The sequence below is a fragment of the Callithrix jacchus genome, chromosome 20 (assembly GCF_049354715.1).
Source record: "Callithrix jacchus isolate 240 chromosome 20, calJac240_pri, whole genome shotgun sequence".
Classification (NCBI taxonomy): Eukaryota; Metazoa; Chordata; class Mammalia; order Primates; family Cebidae; genus Callithrix; species Callithrix jacchus.
The window spans coordinates 30,899,461-30,922,502 of record NC_133521.1 but is presented as its reverse complement, the minus strand read 5'-3'; the positions used below and the strand labels follow the sequence as shown (position 1 = coordinate 30,922,502).

The 23,042-nt window shown below is 43.4% G+C and overlaps 1 protein-coding gene across 24 annotated transcripts in view; it reads right to left on the bottom strand.

Moving 5' to 3' along the window:
• Positions 1–23,042, bottom strand: part of HYDIN (HYDIN axonemal central pair apparatus protein) — a 516,394-nt gene that overhangs the window by 190,926 nt on the left and 302,426 nt on the right. For 23 of the 24 annotated variants that reach the window (XR_008478211.2, XR_013530165.1, XR_013530166.1 and 20 more), the window contains 2 exons: positions 22,301–22,614; positions 585–722 (listed from right to left, as the gene is read on the bottom strand). Coding sequence is in view for 20 of the 24 variants with exons in the window: in XM_078357699.1 (XP_078213825.1) it covers positions 585–722; positions 22,301–22,614 (452 nt within the window). In the remaining 4 variants the exon portion in view is untranslated. The remainder of the gene's footprint in view (positions 1–584; positions 723–22,300; positions 22,615–23,042) is intronic. The other variant, XR_013530167.1, reaches the window with a different exon arrangement.

Here is a 23,042-nt window from a genome sequence, read left to right as displayed (position 1 = left end):
CCTCTATCACACCTCAAAAAGTAGGGGGTTCCCAATCAAGGGATACCTTTCTCAAGAGGTCAGCTGATCAGAGGTCTGCTGTCCTATGCTTCCAAACATGTGATCTAGGCCACTAAACTGGTCAGTTTTGCCCGGGTCCCAACTCTTCTTTCCTGGCCCATCAAGCCCATGTCCAGCTTACAAAAAGTCCTAGGAAGCTCTACCAATTCTTCAGACAATTTGGGTGTCCTTTGTGCTCAATGTTAAGTTTCCTTATTTATTGGAGCATTTTATTGCAGGGATATAATGTTTGGTGAATTGTTATATTCTTCCCTGCTTGCTACCCTGGATCTAATCCTGGCTGTAGACCTTGGACATACAGAGAGGACAATACTATAGGAAGGGCTCAGTCCCCCAGGGCTCATGACGGTACCCCCTCCCTATCCCAGAGGTCTAGTTTGGGGTCTACGCATAGAAGACACTTACTAAACTGTGGACTGGGGACTGGATGAATGAACTAGTGAGGGATGAGTGGTGAGAATTAAGTCAGTGTAAAGAAAAGAAAACTATTAAAAAATCCATGTTGGTTTTGCATTTGCACTTACTTAACAGAATTATTTAAATCCATCTCGGGGGACTCTACTGCAACTCGGAGTGCTGGTGAGCTGGCAGTCGGTGAGGTTGCTGGGATGGACTCTGTATGGGACAGCGGGGCACTGTAGGGCTTTGGCATTGTCACAAACCTGCAAAGGCATGGGGCAGGGAATGTGGGGAGACAGGAGACATCAGTTTTTGCAAATCAGTGCTCAGTGGGCTCTCAGTTTCTAAGGCCAAGCTCCAAATCCTAGACCAGGCAGGTCTAACCTATACCCTCCCTTGAACTTGCCTTCTTCAAATCTTAGCTGAGGTTTCACTTGCTCTTAAAAAGTTTTCTGACTGGGCCGGGCGCGGTGGCTCACGCCTGTAATCCCAGCACTTTGGGAGGCCGAGACGGGTGGATCACAAGGTCAAGAGATTGAGACCATCCAGGTCAACATGGTGAAACCCCGTCTCTACTAAAAATACAAAAAATTAGCTGCGCATGGTGGCGCATGCCTGTAATCCCAGCTACTCGGGAGGCTGAGGCAGGAGAATTGCCTGAGCCCAGGAGGCGGAGGTTGCGGTGAGCCGAGATTGCGCCATTGCGCTCCAGCCTGGGTAACAAGAGCGAAACTCTGTCTCAAAAAAAAAAAAAAAAAAAAAAAAAGTTTTCTGACTTCCAGTCTGGGCCCAGTATCTTTCCTCTCAGTATAGCCCCTGGGCTTCCCCTTTCACATTTATTTTTACCATCCCTGCTAGATGTGGACTTGCTGAGGACTGGTGTCCAATATGGTGTTTAATCCAGAGCCTGGCCTGGAGTAAGTAGTCGCCATGGTCATGAATGAATGAATGAGCCACTGCGGATCCTGTTCCCAGATCACCAGAAAGCACATATATGACTCGGCTGAGGCCTGGGAAGCACTCTCTGATAGAGGCCTGGAAATGCAGGCTCGGGTTTCTTACGCGACCTTGTCTCCTACAATGTGACCTCAGTGCCTTGCTTGCCACAACCTAGTCCTGGTCCTGCCAACAAGCTGTGCTGCCACTAAAGTTTTCTGAGCAGAGGAACCCAGGGGAAAAGAAGCAACTGTACCAGCTGGTGCTGAAGCTCATAAGTCCAGGTTTCACTGATTAAAAAGGCCTTTGGATGTCACAAAGAGAAAGGTGGTGGGGTCTCCCCCATTCTTCCTATTTCCCTTTGGTGCACGGCTTTTTCTGGACCCCTCTCTGCCCCTCCTCTACCTATTTTAAGCTCTTGATGTGAATTTCAATTCATTTAACTTATATATTCATTTTGGCCCCATCTGTACTTACAGCCTCCCCAGAAATGTCATCCATTATGTGAAGCTCCCACCACTGGCCCATCTTCCCGCTGGAATAAATTATGCCTCCCTTGGAAGTTTCACAGCATTTCATCTGCACTTCTTTTAGGATACTGTACACTCTAATCATGTCCTGGAGTATCATTTCCTAAATTTCAGGCATCCCACTACCATCTTCACGATTTGTAAGGACACAGTTTGATGAGTTTTATGCACATCTGTGGCGCTATCATCATATTAATATACAGAATGTTTCCATCATCCTAAAAAGTTGCCTTGTGCAAGCACTCATCTGCTTGATATCACTAGAGATTAATTTCCCTACACTTATATAGAAATGGAATTGGAAATATGTACTAATTTGTGTCTGATTTCTTCTGCTTGGTGTGATGTTTTTGAGATTCATCCATGTTGCTGCATGGAGCAGGGATTGGTCCTTTTTTCTGGAGCAGTATTCCATAGTGTGGATGTACTCCCGTCTTGTTGATGGACACCTCAGCTATTTCTAGCTTTTGGATACTACGAATCAAGTCGCTATGAACATCTACATACAAGTCTTTTTGTAGACATATGTTTTAATTCTTCTTGGGTAAATTTCTTGGAAGCGAATTGCTGGGTTGTATGGTATATGTATATTTAACATTACAGAAAAGTGCCAACCAGTTTTCCAAAGTTGTTGTACCATTTTATACTGCCACCTGCATTATGACAGTTCCAGTTGGTCTGCATTCTCATCCACACTTAGTAGTTAGTCTTTTAAATTTCAGTGATTCAAATGAGCATATGGTGATATCACATTGCGGTGTTCACTAATAGGCTTATTTTAAAGGAAAATTCTATGTCATTACTATAAATGAAAACACAGTATTATCTATCATATTTAGAAAAATCAACACAATGGAAAAAAATCAATGTAATTATTTTCTTGCCTGGGTGAGGGCTCTGAGCTGAGCTCTGCTTGCTCTTTTTAAGAAGGGAAAACACTGGGCTGGCATGATCTGTGGATGGGCTTATTACCATATAGAAGGAAGATCCAGGGTATCCCCTTTACAGACCCTATTGTACAGGGTCTTATATTTAGAGCCCAAGCTCAACAGATGTTTGAATGAATGAGAGAATGGATGAATGGATGGATGGATGGATGGATGAATGGGTATGTGGATTGTTAAATGAGAACAGCTGAATACCATGGAGGGTAATCTGACTATTCTGCACCCTCTCTGTCAACCTGTGATAAAGAGTGGGGATGGGAAATTAGCTGGGCATGGTGGTGGATGCCTGTAGTCCCAGCTACTCAGAAGGCTGAGGCAGGAGAATTGCTTGAACCCAGGAGGCAGAGGTTGCAGTGAGCCAAGATTGTGCCACTGCGCCCCAGCCTGGGTGACAGAGTGAGACTCTGTCAAAAAAAAAAAAAAAAAGAAAGAAAGAGGGGATGGGAAAGCGTGGAGAAGTCACAGAGTATGGAGAAGCTCTTTGCACCTTCTGGCCTGAGCTTCCATTTGACTTGATCCAGACTAGATGTCTCTAACTGACTTTATCCCTGGCTGAAACCACTCCATTAGAGGCAGAGAACACACATTGGGCTGGGTGCTAAAATCTTCTGGGAAGCTTGTTAAAATGAAGATTCCTGAACCTCATCCTCTGACAGATTTTCCAGTTCAGCAGGTCTCAGGAGTTAGATTTTTAAGTCTTGCCAGGCAACTCTATTCGGCAGCCAGATTTAGGAGCTGCTATGGGTAGGAATGGCAATATGACAGGTGAGGATGGAGCTGATAATTAACATGGGGCTATCACTGCAGCCTTACCAGCTAGGGACAGTGAAAATCAGCCAGGGAAAATTCTGAACACTTATTAAACCACCGCAGGTCAGCAGAGATGCCTGGGGAGGCTTTGCCGGCTCGCTGCCCCACCCAGCCGCACTCTCCCATCCAGCCTTTGCATCCCTGTGGGATGTTGTGCTGTATAAAGAAAAAGCATATGGGAATTTCCGTTAAGGAAAAATACAAAGCTGTGGAGGGTCTTCATACCTGAGGACAAACCACACCTCAGCCGACAATGCTGCCTGGACAATTGGGAAGCGAGAGGTCTCTTCAGAAATCAACAGAGGAAGGCAGGGCAGCCCTCCCTGTTCGCTGCCTGAGCCACAGGAGGCAGAGAAACCTTTACCGTAATGAGGGCTTTAAGTTATTAAAACCGGAAAACCTGCTCTGAAAAACTGAAATAGGACATTGGTAGAGTTTTTTCGATCAGATTTCCTTTTACCCTCAGGAACAGATGATTACTCCCCTGGTATCCTGGCCCAAACAGGATTAGGTTCAGTTATTTTCAAAAGGGAGTGCATAGCAAACAAGAACAATCGATACTGTTTCGATTCCAGAGCTCCTCTTTCCAAATCAAGGGAGGAGCCAGGAAAGAAATGACCCCTGTAGCTACCGGAGAATCACGTGCAGGTCATAGCACTGGCTTGGGGGCAGTGGTTTCCCTCCTCATGTTTTATTTTTCAACTCTTGAGGAAGGACCAACACAATCTTTTGTGCTGCAAAGTAAAAAAGAAAAAAATTCTACCATACTTATTTCCTGATCTTTCTTCATGGGAAGCAGTGTGGTGCTAGAATAAAACACTAATGAACAAGCTTGTATTTCCATTAATGTTCTGTGTTGCAGCTTCCATGATCTTTGTAGATGGGAGGCTGGATGCTGGACACCCATTGAAGACTGTGCAGTGCAGTCCTGTGGGAAAAGGTGGCAGGGGTGGGCAGCCCTGTAGGAGACACAGTGACTTCTAATTCACTGATTCATTAGACTTGGGTCCTGGGAGTGTCCACTGCAGAGGATGAAATCAGCCACTGGCTGGACAGGAAGGGCCTGCATATGCTGTTTAATACTTTTTTTAAACTGGTGACAGCAGCAGATGCACTTTATTAGGGTGATGCATCCAGGCGCTGTGAGTATGGAGCACTGCCATGGCCTGACGGGAGATGCCTCACCCACCCTGAGCTGCCTTCCCTCTCAATAGGGTATGACTTACAGGAAGGAGTGACTGATAGGGGTGGCAGCTATGAGAGCCCAGCCTCCTTGTCTCTGAGTGAGATAAACTGTGATGTAATTTACACTCCACAGCTCCCCCAGTTGTGTGCTTTATTTCTATTATTATTATTACATTGTAATATAGGATGAAATTATTATACAACTCATCATAATGTAGAATCAGTGGGAGACCTGAGCTTGTTTTGCTGCAACTAGATGGGTCCCATCAGTGGGTAATGGGAGACAGTGACAGATCATCAGTCATTAGATCCTCATGAGGAGCATGCAACCGGGATCCCTTACATGTGCAGTTCACAATAGGTTTTCTGCTCCTATGAGAATCTAACCCGCTGCTGATCTGACAGGAGGCAGAGCTCAGGAGGTAATGCAAGTGATGGGGAGCGGCTGTGAATATAGATGAAGCTTCGCTTGCTCACCCACTGCTCATCTCCTGCCATGTGGTCCAGTTCCTAACAGGCCATGAACTGGTACTGTTCCGTAGGGGGTTGAGAACCCCTGCTCTAAAGGAAATAGGAAGGAGAGAACGTGGATTCCCCAGGGACAAGGAAGAAGTCTGTTGTGGGAGCGGGTATGTGTAGGTGCCCAACGTAAGCAGGTGATGATGACGATGATGATGAATACAGAAGCAATGAGGTGGGGTCGGTGATGGTCAGCACTGGGGGTGGGCATGACAGGAAGGGGGATAGTAGCCATGGGGACGGGGAAGGTGCTGATGCCCCAGCTGCCACTGCAGTCTGGTACTTACCCCAGCAGTCACTGTGACTGCTGTCATGGACCTCTTCCTCCTGGCATTGAGCAGTTAACATCTACTGAACCTTTAAGCATTAGCTTAGATGTTACTTTCACTGGAACATCTTCCCTGACCCCCAAGACCAGGTTCAGGGGTCATCTCCATACTTCTACATCCTACATTATAATTTATTCATCAGCAGGGGCAGGAGCCATGTCTGTCTCTCTCACCACCATCTCCAGCACTGGGCACCATATCAAGCTTAGAGTCATGCCTAACATTTGTTGAATGAAATTCTAGTCAAGAGTCCTGTAGTTAACTCCCTGTAGTAAAAAGGGCTATAAAGATCTGGTTTTCTTCAAATGTTATATCAGATGGTCTATTATTTGTTTAAAAAAAATCCCTCCAATTCTTGTATTCACAACTCTTTGTAATACAACTTTGCCTCTCCTCCCATCTACAGATGGAGTCTGTTTTCTTCAGGTCTTGCACCTGGGGTTGGCTTGACTTCTGTGGCCAATGAGGCGTTCAAAAATATGATGCAAATGGCAGCTTGAAAACCACCTAGCTGATTCACAGATTTATGAGAACTAATACACATTTTCTGTTTAGACAATTATGTTTCAGGTATTTGGTTGTGTGGCAAAAGCTAACATACACAGGTTGGTTTTTTTCTCCCTAGCACAGTGCCCTGAACAAATATTCTCAATAAACAACTACAGAATGAACAAGTGGAATGAAGACATTTCAAGTATAGAAATAAAATGTCAGTATTTTTAGTGGTGCAAGCTGGTCATCATCCTTATAAATCACTGGTATCAAAATGAGAAGATGATCCATATTAGCCACTGGGTGTCTTGCATGGTCAGAGGTCCAGTTATGAGAGTATCCAGCACTCCAAGGGTCGGAATGTGTGCTGGTGGCCTCTGTGAATTAATTTCATCAGCGATTATTTTCTCCTGCAGTTCTAGTCTCATATCTCCATTGTTACTAATTTATAAATTGGTGCAAACCACACATCTTTATTTGTCAGATCTTACCAGGTGGTTTCCCAAACTCCTATTCTTGCTCTCAGCTATCTGACTTTGCTTCTCTCATTTTGTAAACTCCCTGCCTCCCATCCTTCCTTCTTTCCTCTGACTCTACATATTGCAAATCTGCTCCAGATTAGGCAAGCCCCTGACTGCTGTTTCTAAAGGGAGCAGATTATAATCATTGCTTGAAATTATATTAAAAGTGAGCATATTTCTAAGCCCCTCTGGGTGCAAACACGAAGTCCCTGCCATGTTTCCATATTTATTGTCTGAATTTGTGGTCCTACACTTGCTCATCCTCCCACATTGGGAAGCAAATGACAGATGGAAACAGATGGGCTGGCCCAGCGCCTTCCCTACCAGCATGGTCTAGCTCTGCCACGTGAGAAGGGGAAGCCAACTAAAGACATGTATCTATTATGGAAAGTGGCCTCCGTGAGCCCTCTGACGTTATACCACAAAATACTTCCAACCGGCCACATGTGCTAAGGTGGAAACTGATGAGAGATTGCTGAGAGGCTGAAACTCAAGTTACTCAGAGGTTAGGAGATGAAAACCATCTTTTTAAAGGTTCTCAAATGGAGTTGCTATTGGAGCCTCTCGAACAGTGGTTCTCAGTGTTGGCTATCCATTGGGATCCTTCATGGACCCTTAAGAAAGACTGAAGCCTGAATCCCAACCATAGAGATTCTGATTTCCTTGGCATCAATCTATTTGAAACTTCCCAAGGTTATTCTAATACGCATTCATGGCTGAGAACCACTGACCTAGAAGATGGTGGTGAGAAGGTCATGAAGAAAATAGTGGAAAAGCAACTGTATCAGGTAAGAGGCCTAATTAAGTAACTGCAGCTGACCTCATTCATCACTATGCCCTACAGAAACGAAGAAGCACTTGATAAGCACTGCTTCATTTCATCTCCACAACAGCTTGAGGAGGCAGTTAACTATGACTATCCTGTCTTCAGATGACAAAACTGAGGCTCAGAGGACAGGTCAGTGGCTGCATTAGACCCACACCAAAGCTCATGCTCTTAGTGACTTTGCTGGAGAGTCCAGCCAATCCACGGGTGAGGGCTTCTCCCAGGTCCTTTCGTGTCATGCCATACCCAGGGCAGGGACTCTCAAAGCAGGATTTTTCATTCCAAAAGTAAGTGGAACCCACAACACGTGGAACAAAACAATGGGCTGTCTAGGACCTTCGAAAGAAGAGGAACCCATTCTGATTGTCATCTGGATGAGAAAAAGCAAGGCACCTTTGACTTTGCCTTTAAATAACTTGGCAGAAACAGTTTTGCTGTCTGGTGACTGGTGGAGGAATGTGCCTAGAATCTACCTCGAAGCTCTCTAGAGGGAATTCTATGTAAAAAGGCCACTTCTATAAAGCTCCAGAAGGTGTCCCCACTGCTACATGATCTTAGAAAGGTTGCCAAACAGGTAGGCTGTGAAATCTCCCTTATAATCAGCTTCAAAGCTCTTTAGAAATACTTTCAAAACAGGATGGTTTTTAAAGTCAATTTCTTTTAATGTCTGGCTTTCAGTAGATGTAGCTAGCTTTGCGAGGATTTTAATTAACATGAACACAGAGATCAACCAAATGAGCCCTTTTTATGAACAAAATTGGACCCAACCCTGACTGAGGTTCAGATAGGCACTGACAGTTTCTGCCAATTTCATTAGAAGCTGGATTAGCTCACACTGAATCACTGGAAGACTGATGCCCTCCACTGATATTGGAAACATTGAGAAAATGCCTTAAAAAGAATGAAGCTATAATAAGGTGACTAGAGTTCTATAATAACACAAAAGCAGGACAAAAGGTTTTATAACACTCACAATTGAAATGAAAATCAGCCCAACTCAGTTATCTATGGGGTAATGGATATGGTAACTCAGGAAATGGGACTAAGCTGATAGCAAAAAGAAGTAGACTGCATGGGCCTTAACATGGAGATAGCTTTTAAGTTAATTATAAAGAGACCTAAAGGCCTATCCTGCTTCATATGTCTCCCTGTGCTTGGCCCTGAGTCACTTGCAGGTCGGCTACAAAGGCAGGAAACTTGTTTCTGGAAACTCAGATTCCAGAGATGGCAGACAGCCCTCATTAGCCTCAGTGAGTAATCTGACCCCCTGGTCAGGTAAATTAGCTGACCCACTGCAGCAGAAGAGGAGATTCTAGATGAACAGGCTATAGGAGGCCTGGATGATGAAGGCTCTGGGAAGGTTCTGGGGACACCAGGGGTGGAGTATAACGTGATCTCCTGCTCTCAGGGGACTTCTATTTACTAACAGTATCCTATTTGTAACAGGGATCATGAAGCAGGGACACCGATTTATGCCTCTCAAACTGTGTATATATGTTGCATACACTTTTGCACATACAGTATAGTTTCACAATTATAACATCATTGCTGACCTTCTGCAGAGGCAGTTTTGGTCAAGTGAGGGGGCCAAAAACCAGCTTAAATTGGGTGGGGAATGAATGGAGGCAACCAGGGTACTCTGTTTTCTTCCATTGCCTGGTAGAGTTGATGATTATACAAGAGGATTAAGAGAAGGGCTTTCTAAGAGGTAGAGCACTTGTTCTGTAGGCAAAGGAATAGGAAGCCTGAAGACATTGAGAATGAGAAGATTATTGCTAGAGAGAACAGACAGAAAGCTTGGCCTGGAAAGGCAACAGATGCTTTTCTTCTGTACAGTCACCCTCTGCATCTGTGGGTCCTGCATCCGTGATTCAACTAACCAGGAATCAAAAATTCTGAGAAAAAGAAAACAACAAAACCCAACAACACAACAATTAAAAAAATATATAAAAAGCCAATACAATACTGCAACTATTTACATAGATTTACATGAGGTATGGGTAATCTAGAGAGCATTTAGAGTATACAGGAGGGTGTTGGAAGGTTATAGGCAAATAGAACACCATTTTACATAAGGGACTTGAGCATCTGTGGATTTTGGTATTTTCAGGGGCCCCAACCTTCAGTGGATACCTCGGGGATGACTGTGTATGTGAAAATATTCATGGAGTTTTAAAAAGTGAAGGACTCATCTTCCTCCTGAATCATGGGGAAGGAAATATGGGGTGGTGAAAGCAACAGCCTCAAGAAAAGTAATCTCAGGTGGTCTGCAGCCAGGGGAGACCAGAGGGAAGAAAGCCACCAGCAAAGTGAGGTAGGGAGCCTGGAGGGAGGATTCCTGGGCAAGAGGATGAAAGCCAGGGCGGGTCCAGGAGACACTGCGGAGGAAAAGCTGGTGGAAACACTTGGTGTGATCGTATTTTTGTCCAATCTGGTGGATATGTAATGGTGTCTAGTTGTAAATGTTGTAATTTCCATTTACAAAATTACTGAGGTAGAACATCTTTTTATCCTCTATCGGCCTATTGTTCATATCTCCTCCTCTGTGAAATAACTGCTAATTCTTCTCTCCCATGTTTTAGTTGATTTCTGTCTTTTCCTTCAAGGGCATTCTTTATATAGTATGTGCCCTGACCATTTGAAGACAGTCTGTATGCCAAAACTGCTGTTTGTGCCTTGTCTGTGTACTCTTTTAATGGTATCTCTTGATGAAGAAAGTTCTCCCATTCAATGTAGAGATGATGGATAGTTTCATTATGATTTTGTGCTTTTTGTATCTTGCTTAAGAAATTCTTCAGACTGAGGACACATGAGAAAAGAAAAACAAAACAAAACAAAAAAAGAAATTCTGAGGTTCTTTGCCTCAACTTACAGGTGTCAGGCAACTTCTGAGGCAAGTTGCCTGACACCTGTAATCCCAGCACTTTGGGAGCCCAAGGTAGGAAGATTACTTGAGGCTAAGAGTTTGAGACAAGCCTGGGCAACATAACGAGACCCCTATCTCTACAGAAAATTTAAAGGGAGCATTAGCCAGGTGTGGTGGTATGCATCTGTAGTCCTAGCTACTTGGGGCATTGAGGCAGGAAGAATAACTTGAGCCCAGGAGTTTGAGGATGCAGTGAGCCATGATCGGGTTACCACATTCCAGCCTGGGCAGCACAGTGAGACCTTGTCTGTTAGAAAAAAAAAAAGAAAAAAAAAGAAATTCTTCTTTATTCAGAGTCAGAGATCATCAAAGCATTAGCTTACTTTTTCTTCAAATTAAAAAAAATTGACTTACACCTTTCATGTTTATATCTTTAACACATTTGGAATTAACTTTTTTTTCTTTTTTGAGATGGAGTCTCCCTCTATTGCCCAGGCTGCAGTGCAGTGATGCAATCTCAGCTCACTGCAACCTCCACCTCCCAGGTTCAAGTGATTCTCCTGTCTCAGCCTCCTGAGTAGCTGGGACCACAGGCATGCACTACCATGCTTAGCTAATTTTTGTATTTTTAGTAGAGATGGAGTTTCACCATGTTGGCCAGGTTGGTCTCAAACTCATGACCTTGGGTGATCCGCCTGCCTAGGCCTCCCAAAGTGCTGGGATTACAGGTGTGATCTTGTATAGTGTGAGTGTAGGGATCCACTTATGCTTTTTTTCTATATAGATGATATATTGTTTCTGGATCATTTACTGAATACGCCACGCCTTCTTCTTTATTCAAATATTTTAATTTTGTCATGTTTCCATACATGTAAGGAGCTGGTTCTGGGCTTTTTATTCTGTTCCTTTACTCTATTTGCCTATCTGTGCACAAATACTGTGCTTTAAACTTTATTTTATTTTTATAATAGGCTTGATATCTAGGAGCTTGGCTAGTCTCATCCATCTTCTACATAAAGCTTAGGATCAACCTGTCAGGATTTTGATTCGAAGTACACTTAAACTATAGATCATTCTGGGGAAAAATAACATCTTTACTAAATTGAGTCTTTTAAATCAATGAAACAAATATGTCTCACCATTTATTTAGGTCTTCCTTAATGATTTCAAATAAAATTATTGTTTATCCATAAATACTGTGTTTTTAAGGTAGATTTATTTCTAAGTACATTTTTACTGCATTGTATTTTCTATTTATTCCTGCTATACAGAAATGCAATTGAATTTTGTAACTTTATATCAATCCATCCTCCTTACTAAACTCTTTTATTAATTCTAGTAATTTGTCTGTTGATTATTTTGTGTTTCCCATGTAGATAATCATTACATGACTTTTATTTCTTCCTTTCCAAATCTAGTCTCTTTTATTTATTTTCCTGTCTTCCTACACTGGCTGGGATCTTTAGTAAATTGTTGAACAGAAACGGAACTCTTGTCTTATTTCTGAATTTTAAAGAAAATGACTTTAACATGTCTTGATATTTTAAAACGTCATCCTTGATCAGGTTAAGGAATTTTCATATGAATAGTTTGTTTGGTTCTACTGAATATTTTTCCTTGATTTATTAAGATGATCATATGGTTTTTCTTCTTTAATGGGGTAACATAATAAATTGAATTATTAGATTTTGTAATGTTAAACCAACCTTGCATTCATGGAATAAATTCAACCTCATTATATCTTACCCTTTCCTGCTTTGCTGGATTCAGTTTGCTAATATTTTGGTGAATGCGTTCCATTTATGTTTTTGAATTAACGAGTCCAAATGGCCTGAAATCTTTATGTCCCTGACCTGGTTTAATGGGTTTTAGTATGGAAATTAAGTTATTTTTATAAAATAAGTTGGGCAATATTGTCTCTTATGTGAATTTAATTTTGAAATAATTTGTTCCTTAAATCACTGGATGAACTTTTCTTTATTAGGGCTTAGTGTGTGTGTGTGTGTGTGTGTGTTTTTAATGTGGATATTTGAAACTATTTCATTAATGGTTATAAGAGCATTTGGATTTCTTTTTTTAAAAAAACTCAGTTTTGGAAAGTTGTATTTTTCTAAGAATTTGTCCATTTTATCTAAGGTTATTCAGAAGTATGTTTAAAAATGTCTAAGCCTGTGTTTTTGTTTACTTGTTTCTTGTTGTCTATTTGCTATTGACTTCTGACAGAACAGATTATTTTGTAGAGATTTGCTTTAGGCCCTTGTATACAGTAATTTTTCATAACTGTGCAAGGGGCAGGAAGACTTTTTTTATTGCAATGTTCTACATATGTTAATTATAGTAAGCCTGTTAAATGCATTCAAATTGGCTATAATAGTGTTGTTTGCTAGAACCTTAAGCAATGATAGAAATATTCTCTATCTGTGCTGTCCAATACATAGACACTAGTCATCTAGCACTTAAGAGATAATTTGGTTTAGATAAGGTCATGAGGGTGAGACCAGCCTCATGAAATTAGCACAATATTCCCTACTAAATGGGGTCTGGGATCTGCTGTGGGGGCTCAGGTGCCTAGATCCCTAAAAGCAGGTATTCTTCCTCACTCTGGATTGCTGTATGACATATAATGAGTCAGAATGACACCTGGCACATGGTGGGTACTCAATCATAGTTATTGCTGTTGGTCAAGATTACAGAAGCTTCCTCTCATTGCTCCCAATAGCTCCATGTTGAAGATTTTGCCACATACATCTGTCTACAGGAAATAGCTCCTACTTGAGACATATTCTTTGGGCTCTGGAGAGCTGTTAAAAGAGATTTTTCCCAATGTAAAGATATGAATTGTTCACACTGTACCAATAGTCTTACTCTAAGGTCTCAAAAATAGGCAGGTTACCTTTCCTAGAGAAAACGTGAAGGTGCCTACATGGCTGGTGCTTAGGGCTGCATGGTGCCAGGGCTGTTCTGGGAATGAAGTCTGATTGCAAGTTGTTTTTCCACAGTGCCTGAGGCGTAAACCAGCCTAGCACGTATCAGGGCGTTGGTAAAGTGGTCTTGTTCCTCCAATACCCTTCCATGCAGGTGGCACCTAATTTCATAATTAGATGTCCATTTCTTTGGCTTAGGATTAGCAAGGGAAAGGCAATGAGCCTGATGAGTCATGAAGGTGGAATCTTTCTTCTTTGCTGCCCAGAATCCATTCTCCCTTCCTCTGGTCAGGTACTTTCCACTTCCGTCTGGGAACTAGCCTATCTCTGACATTCAGCCTAGCCCAGGAGTAGGTGAGTTCCCCAGACCATAGGTGAAGGAAGCAGGAGTCAATCACAGCCAGTGAGTTACAGCAAAGCATTCCCAGGACTTACTTCAGAGAAAGAGCCTCTCTTTCCTCCTGCTAGACTTGAACCTGCATATGAAGAGCTGGAGCTGCTGAGTCATCTTGCAACCATGCATGTATAGAACCTGACTGAGAATGGAGGTAATATGGCAGAGGGCAGAGCTGAGGGATGATGGAGGAGACACTGGGTGCAGGTGATGTTTTTCAAGTCCTGGATCAAGCTGTGCCTGAAGCCTGAATCTAGACTTTTCAGATGCATGAACCAACAAATTCTGTTTTTTTGTTTTGTTTTGTTTTTGTTTTTGTTTTTTGAAAGTTTGCTTACAACCAAAAGACTCCTAATGATATGGTCATTAATAGAGGATCCATTTTTAAAAGCTTGCTTGGCCTGGAAGAGAGTAAAGGGAGTATGAAAACTCAATGCTTGTAATGTTGGAGGCTCTGGGTGGGTTGGATAGGGGACATCAAGATGTCAATGTTTGAATCCCTGGAACCTGTGAATGTTACCTTATATGGCAAAAGGGGCTTTGTAGATGGGATTAAGTTGAGGATCTAGAGAGGGGTAATTATCCTGGAGTATATGGGTCAGCCCAGTGATCTAACCACAAGTGTCCTTGTATGAGGGAGGCAGAGGGCTATGCTACTCCAGAAAGGGGAGGAGGGGATGCCATGTAGTGGGCTTTCGAGATGGAGGAAGGGCCAGAGCCTAGGAATACAAAGAATGAAAGGAATGAAGCTCTGGAAGTCAGCAAAGGCCGGGGATTTTCCCTGGAGCTTCTGGAAAGAGCAGAGGGAGCATGGCCCTGTCCATACCTTGGTTCTGGCCTAGTGAAACTGATTTCGGACTTCTGGCCTCCATAATGGGAAGAGTAGAGATTTGTGTTGTTCCCGTGCCCTTAGCTTGTGGTGATCTGTTACAGCAGCCACAGGAACTTCCTGCGGAGAGGGCCCCCATTCCTACTGGGCTCACTCTTTGTGCTGTAAATCTGCCATCCTGGCTCAGACACAGCAGGGAGAGAGTGGGGAAGAAAGGGGGCTGAGGGGGCAGAAAATGGACTGTGGCCCCTGATTCTGTTTCCCCTTCATGACCCTTTTGCCCCCTCCTTAGGGCCATCTTCCCTCTGGCCCCAGGGCCAAATGTTTGCTTTTGGCCTCAATCCAACTGTTCCCTGGGAGGTGAAAAAGAAAAACACAAATACTGGAGCTTACAGCATTCTGAGAGGTACAGGGTTGGTGGGGAAGAGAGGGATGTTTATGGAAGGGACAAAAACTTAGATCAGCAAGAGGCACCTGTGGCCCTTGGCCCCTGTGAGACCTCCCCATGTCCTGAAATGGCTCAGACTGATTGCAGGAGAAAATATCTCAAAACTGCCTCTGGGGTGCTGAAATATGGCCCGGTAGCAACATCAGAGAGGCATGCACTCATCAATTTCTTCAATAAAGAAGTGGCCGTTAGCATCCTCACCACATCCCTCAGTGGATGGCACCATTATTATTCTGCCTCATTTCACACAAGAAAGCTGAGGCTCAGGGAGGCTCAGCCACCCAACTGGGTCACGTGGGGCAGGTGGCTGAGGCAAAGTCTGACTTGGAGACCAGCACCCTGAACTGCCTGGGGACAGCTGTGGTTTAAGGGTACCTAGTGCCTGCCCTTGTGGGATTCAATAAAGCAATGTTTATTTTGAAAGAAAGAATAATCACATGTTGCCTAAACATTTTTATTTTCTTGTTGGGCCCTTGGGCAAAGCAAGGGAATGCCTCTAAGGCAAGGTCTGGGCTTATCTGGCTGCAGGGAGGAGTGATGGGTAGAGAGGGGAGGCCTGCCTGGCCCTGGCTCCCTTGAGCCACACACAGGCCACGGCAAAGTTTGGCTAAAGCCTAGCTTTGGCCTTGATGAATGCAGCTTGGTGTAAGAAAAGGATTTTCTATCCTTTGTCAGAAGGAAAAGGAACCTGGGTCCATCTGTGGGTGTCTAAGGACCATATAGCTCCCATAGGAGGACCTGTAGGAGCCCTTATTAGGGTTCTGGGGCTGCTTCGCTTAGCAGCATTTGGTACAAAGGAAGGGACTGTTAGAGAACCTAAAAACAGTCACCAATTTGGGAGTGCTCAGCATGCCTCAGGGACGTATGCATGTTATAGGCAGACCTCATTTAATCCTCACAGCAACTCTTTTAGGTGACTAAATCATCCCCAGTTTACAGGTGAGTAAACTGCAGCACAAGGCCACACGGCTAGGAGCACAGTGCTTGGATTCTAACCAGCCATGTCTGACTCCACATCCCAGGTTCTCAACGACCACTAATACATTTGAGAAAGTTCCGCTTTTGGGCCAGGAACAGTGGCTCACACTTGTAATCCCAGCACTTCAGGAGGCTGAGGTAGGAGGATCACTTGAGCCTAGGAGTTTGAGTCTAGCCTGAGAAACATAGCAAGATCCTGTCTCTACAAAAGAAGCAAGTGAACAAAAAACAATGAAAATCCAGAAATCAGCCAGATACAGTGGTGCCAGATACAGTGGTGCCTGCCTATAGTCCCAGCTATAATAGTTGGCTTGAGCCCAGGAGTTTAAAGCTGCAGTGAACCAAGATTGTGCCACTGCATTCCAGCCTGGGTGACAGAGTGAGACTTCGCTTCCAAAAAAAAAAGGCTGGGTGCTGTGGCTCATGCCTGTAATCCCAGTACTTTGGGAGGCCGAGGTGGGTGGATCATGAGGTCAAAACTTGGAGACCAGCCTGACCAACTTGGTGAAACCCTGTCTCTACTAAAAATACAAAAATTAGCTGGGTGTGGTATTACATGCCTGTAGTCCCAGCTACTCAGGAGGTTAAGGCAGAAGAATCACTGGAACCCAGGAGGCAGAGGTTACAGTGAGCTGAGATCACACCACTGCACTCCAGCCTGGGCGACAGGGCAAGACTCTGTCTCAAAAAAACAAAAACAAAAACAAAAAACAACAACAACAAAACAAAATCCAGTTTTGAAGCAACAGAAGTTGAGGAATGATGAAGACAGAGATGGAAATCTAGAAAATGAGGCTCTTCCTCCTGCTTCCTTCCAGGCCTTCCGCCTTCCTCTTCCAGTCTCAAAATTGGCTGGCTGGTGCTCCTCATAGAAAAATCGATGTGAGAATAACATGTTCCTTTGCTGTGGGACTTGGCTTCCCTTGTATTCAATTTATTTATACTCTGATTTGGAAATGAAAAACCAAAGCTGTCCATGGAGACCACTTGGCCCACGTGCTCTAAGTTCAAGCGCAGCCTCAGCTTCCTCGTTCTGAGGCTGGGTAGAGACACCAGCCAAGCCAGAGGCCGTTTAGCTCCCTGAGGGTTGGATCTCTAGTCTGGCCCCTTAAAGATAAAAGCTGGTTCAAGCGCAGCTGTTTCCTTCTGCTTCTCTTTCACACAGATGCCGTGAAGCACTGTGTTCTTATCAAACCAATCAGTTCCACCGAAGAGATGGACCTCATAAAAAGGTGGCTTCTGCCGTGACATCTGTGTGGGCATCAATACCCAGCCCTGGCACTTTATGCCAGCTTGCTCATTACATGCAGATGTGGGAGAGGGAGAGACTGCCATCCACCATGGTTGACCCAGGTTCCCGTCACGGGTATGAACTCACAGGCTTCTGAGACAGTGGCTGCCTTTTCCTTTCACTGAATGCGTATTTAGCTGCTTGTCCATTTTACTTCTTTCTTTGCTCTTAGATGTGACATGAGGGCCAACTTGGGGAAAAAAATGTGAGCTCAAACAAGAGGGATGCTTTAAATCAATGAATGAGAATTGCCTGCAGAGTCACATGCACACACATGCATGCACACACACTGCAGATGGACATGTGTTGTGAAGGAACGTGAGAGTGTCTAGGCAACCTCAGACCCGCCTAATAAAAGAAAAAGAGAACTCTCTCTTACTCTTTTATTTCTTTTACTAAATGTAAAGCTTAGAAGAACCCTAGCTGGATAAGAAAGTTAGAGTTTCTGTATATCTGATAAAAGTGACCTTTAACCAGAGTGGTTTATGTTTTTCAGACATCCTACACAGAGAGAGTCTGTCTGGAAACCAGGTGGCTTTTTTTTTTTTTGTCTACTCTTGGTGACATTTATGCCTGGAACTGTTCTACTTAGCGGGTGCCAGGAAGCTAAGAGAGGAATCTCAAGGCAGGTATGAAATGATCTCCTTCTCTCTACAAATACCCAGGTGGGAGCAGCCAATTCACCAAGAAACATCCTTTGAGGATGTACTCTGTGCTGGGGACTGTGCTGGGCTCTGGGGCTCCAGAGGTGACAGGGCAGGTGTGCTTGCTGGCCTCATGGGGATTAAGAGATGCTGGGAAGATAGACATTGAGCCGTAGATAGAGGTGAGATGGGAGCCACCAAGGAGATGGGACTACCAATGTCCATGACAGGGGATCTGGCCTAAGGATGAGTCTTGGAGAAGGTTTCCCTGCAGGATGGTGAAGGAGGGCCTGAAGAGGGGTCAGCAAGGTGGGGCTAGGGAGGAGCTTCCAGTAGAGAAGGGGCAGTCAGACAGGAACAGCACTGGGCAGGACAGAGGCCAGTGTGTTGGGTAAACAGAAAGGTCAGTGTCAGGAGGGGAGAGCGAAACTGAAGAGGAACGTAGGGACCAGCACATGCTGAGCCTTGCAGGATTGAGTGAGTGCTTTGTACTTGATTCCAAGAAGCATGGGTAGTCACTAAAGGCTTAACCCCAGGGCAGTGGCATGGCTACTGAGGGGAGTAGGAACTGTGGTTAATGCGTGGAAGCAGAGAGCTCAGGTAGGGCTGTGACCATGGTCTCAGCAACAGGTGATGGTGGCTTGAGCCAGGGTAACAGCAGTGGAAATGGGAATGAGGTTTTCAGAAGGCAGAATAGGTAGAAGTTGGTGGTAGATTTGACGGGGTGGGTGGGGTTAGAGAGGAAGAAATCCTGATGCCTCCCAGGAGAGCAGTGATGTCGTTTACTGGGACAGGGTGTTGAGGAGAGGCAGGGAGGAGCAGGGAAGGGACAGAGCTTACTTATGTGGAACATGTTAGGCATAAATCACCTGAGAGGCATCCAAGGGATGTCCAAGAGGAGATGTCAAGAAGGCAACAGACTTGGAACTCAGCGGAGAAGGCTCAGTCAAGATATGCACTGGGGAGCCTTGGCAAAAGCAGCTGACTGGAGTGTGTCAATTTCCAGGAAGAGAGGGTCTAGGACGAAGCCCTGTACCCTTCTACTCCTGCGGAGCTGCTGCTGGCAGAGAACTGAGAAGTTATTGAGGGGACAAGAGGAAAAGGAGGAGAATACGGTGTTCTGCAAGCCAAGAAAGGAACATATTTCAGGAAGGCAGGGTTGGTTGCTGTGCTGAATGCTGCTAAGCATTACCTTTCTGAAAAAACCTTTGTCACCTTCTTGATTACAAATCTCACCATTGTCTCCAAGAAAGAGTGTTAATTCCTTCTGGAATACCAGGCCTCTCACACACATCTGCCACTATGCCTCTCCAGACTCATCTTCCATAACTTCTCCCATCCAGTGAGGTCTGCCCACCAGCCATGCTGACGTACCCTCTGCTGACACCATGGTAGGAGCGTGTCATTTGCGCTCCAGCATCCATTCTCCCTCTGTCAGTTTTTGTTTGGCGATCTATCCCATTCCCACCCACTCCAGTCCATCTGGTTCTGAGATCATGATCTGCAACCTTTGGTGTGAGGCATGTGGCCAGGTCAACCATGATGAGTGTGTCACCCTCCTCTGACAGTGACTGATGAGGAGTAGGGACAGGAATGTGACTCAGTTGGTCAGATCAGAGTGAATCTCCTGGAAGTTCTGGGAGAAAGATCTCATCCTGTTTTCCAGTGGATCAGAGTGTAAAAGGACATGGCCCCAGCAGTGCTGGCAGCCACTGGGTGATAAGGAGAGAAAAGCTGATCTGAGAATGAGGTTAACACACAAAACTGAGCAGAGCTGAGAGACAGAGAACCTGGCTCTGATGATGACATTGTGTGATCCTTGCTTTGAGTCAGGCCAGAAGCCAAAATGAATCTGGAATTTTGAGTTGGGAAAACCAGTGAATTTCCTTTCCTTTAATTTTTGCTTAGGGTCAGGTTTTCAATGACTTGCAACAGAGTGAACACATGAATTCTAACTAATAGATGCATGCTATTCCTATTACTCAGAATGTCTCCCTGCCTCTCCATCTGGAACATTTAACTGTGGCTCCTCAGTTCAGCCTTTTCTGACTTCTCTGGGCACAGGCCTCCCACATACAGAGCTCAGTATTGCCACATGTCCACTTTGGTATATGTCAGCTTTCCCCACTAGCCTGAGGACAGGTATCACATCCTGTTCATTTTTATACTGCTGATTCCTAAATATGTGGCTGACAATAATCACTTATCAAATGTTTTCTGAATGACTCCCTGACTGAACAAATGAATGAGCAAATTATAAGCAGAGGCTCAATATCAAGAGATAGGGAGACGCTGAAGAAAGAGAAAAACGGTTAAATAAATGCTTATGCCAATGAAAAATTAAGTGTATCATCTTCAGTAGTGGCCAAGTACACTTTCAAGACTGTATCACTTTAATTATGAAAGTGGCCTCTTAAAAATAAAAAAATAAATAAAGCATGTCCTTCCTCCCAGATGGAATAAACTCATTTAGAGTTACATCAGAATCACTTCACAAGATCCGATATTTGAAGTGCAGTAGGTTGGGTTGGCTGATTTTCCCATAATTATATTAAATGTTCACCATCCACAGAATTTCATTCCGAACCCAAACAGTCCACGGTACTTAATGAGCAGACTCCAATGCTCAGGCCCAGGACCGGCTGCCAGCTTCAATGCTTTGCTAGGTCATCCTTAGATGTCTACGGAAGACATTCAGAGCGAGCCATCGTTACCGTGGTAACAAGTGCAGGAGAGAAAAGGGTGGCTGTCATACATAAGATGAGGATTATGGACAGGAAGCACTGACAAGCCCCTAAGGAAACAACATGAGGTTTCCTCAGTTAAGAATGGCCGTTCAATATTCACATGCTAACAACTGAGTGTCACAACATCCAATAAGGACATACACAAAGCCCATTAGTTCTGGTTGCCAACCAAGAAGAAAATGTAGCAATCGCTGCCTCCCACTATTTTATAATTATGTGTGTGTCTATACATATACATATATGAACCAGGACAGAAACCCATTGAAATACACAAAACAGACAACACGGAGCTCAGTGTTGCACATATTCAATGTAGGGTCCTACTCAGTCTGTGCTTTGACTTTGAGATGATTTTCAAGAAAATTCTGCAACAACAAAACCAAAAATAAACAGTAAGATCACATCAAACTAAAAAGCTTCTGCCTAGCAAAGGAAAGAATAGAGTGAAAATTCAACCTATGGAATGAGAGAAAATATTTGTAAACCATATATCCGATAAGGGGTTAATCTCCAAAATATATAAGAACTCCTACAACTCAATAGCAAAAAAACCACTAATGATCTAATAAAAAAAATGGGCTAAGGACTTAAATAGATATTTCTCCAAAGAAGATCTACAAATGGCAACAGGTATAGAAAAAATGCTCAGTCATTAATATCAGGGAAATAAAAACCCCAATGAGATACCACCTCGCGCCTGTTAGGATGGTGTTACCAAAGAAACATCAAACAAGTATTGGTGAGAATGCGGAGAAACTGAAACCCTCGCGCACTGTTACTGGGAATGTCAAATGGTGCAGCCACTATGAAAAAGACTACGAAAGTTCCTTTAAAAATTAAAAGTAAAACTACCACGTGATTCTGCAATTCAACTTCTGGGTATTCATCCAAGAATTGAAATCGGAATCTCAAAGTGATACTAGCACTCACATGTTCACTGCGGCAAGATTCACAATAGCCAACATGCAGAAACAACCTAATGTTTATTAACAAATGGATGGATAAAGAAAATTTGTTATACACATATGAAGGGCTAGAATTTTGTTCAACCTTAAAAAGAAGGAAACTCTGCAATATGCAATGACATGGATGAACCTTGAGGACATTACACTCAATGAAATAAGTCAGTCACAGAAAGACAGACACTGCATGATATGACTGGTTGCCAGGGCTAGGGAGAAAGGAAAATGGGCAACAGGCAGAAAGTTTCAGTGCAGCAAGATAAGTTCTAGAAATCTGGTATACTTATAGTCAACAATACTGTATTGTACACTTAGAAATTTGTTAAGTTGTATATAAAATAATTTTTAAAAATTCTACAAAGACTAAATATGAATTTCTAATGATATTACCACTAGATTCAAAACTAAAATGGGCTTATGGATGTTGTTTTGTTAATTCGGTGATGATTGGGACTTTCAAAGATGTTTTATCTATGTTTCCTGTTAGGAAATCTAGGAAGGATCACGATTTTAAGCTCCTTGTTAATTCTGTCTGTAATTAGTTGTCAAAACTGCAAATATTCATGAATGGCCAGTACATGGAACACAGAAAACCCTGTGAAAAGACTGAAAGAGAAAATGAATGAAAAGCAGAGTTGTGTGAGAGTTCTTTGCTGGTGGTACCTTATCTGATTTTCCTCATGATTCACCAAGAAGAACCAGCGGAACTTCACAACCAAGGGGCTGCAGTTGGTGATGGTAACGTAGCGAATGACCTCAGTATCATTCAGGATGCAGCCAAAATCCAACTCCATTGTCTCAAAGCTAAGGTTGGGGTAATGCACTTCTCCACGCAGGTCCAGGCTGTCTATCTGAGGGTGTTCCACATACTTAATTTCAAGAATTTCTTCTGCCACCCAGTTGATCAGATCGTTTCTGTAGGAGGGGTCAAACTTGATCAGCAGGTTTTTTTCTTCATCAATTTCCAGTTTAATAGGCTACAAACAAGATAATAGGGTAGTTACCAACTTTTGTATTATGCTTTTCTACCCTGCTACATGAAACAGGACAGTCAGACATACACATTATATGTATTTATGGACACATACAGATACACATGTATTTATGCACACACATATTAGTATGAAAAACATACATATACACATTCATATGTAAACAGCTAGTGCGTGTAAGTAAAGATACTTATGTATATGCATACATATTTTATTAGTTGAAAATAAAAGCAAGGAAAATATGGAATTATTTAAAGGAAGAGATTTTGATAAGTGTGTGAGGTTATAAAAATTGAGGAGTTGTAAAGGAAAAGTCAACAATGAAAAACTATTATAAAATATTCTTAACTAAAAATAAATTTGGTTGTGAAATGCCTTTAGGCAAGTGAAAGAAATTCTTTGCTTAAGAAATT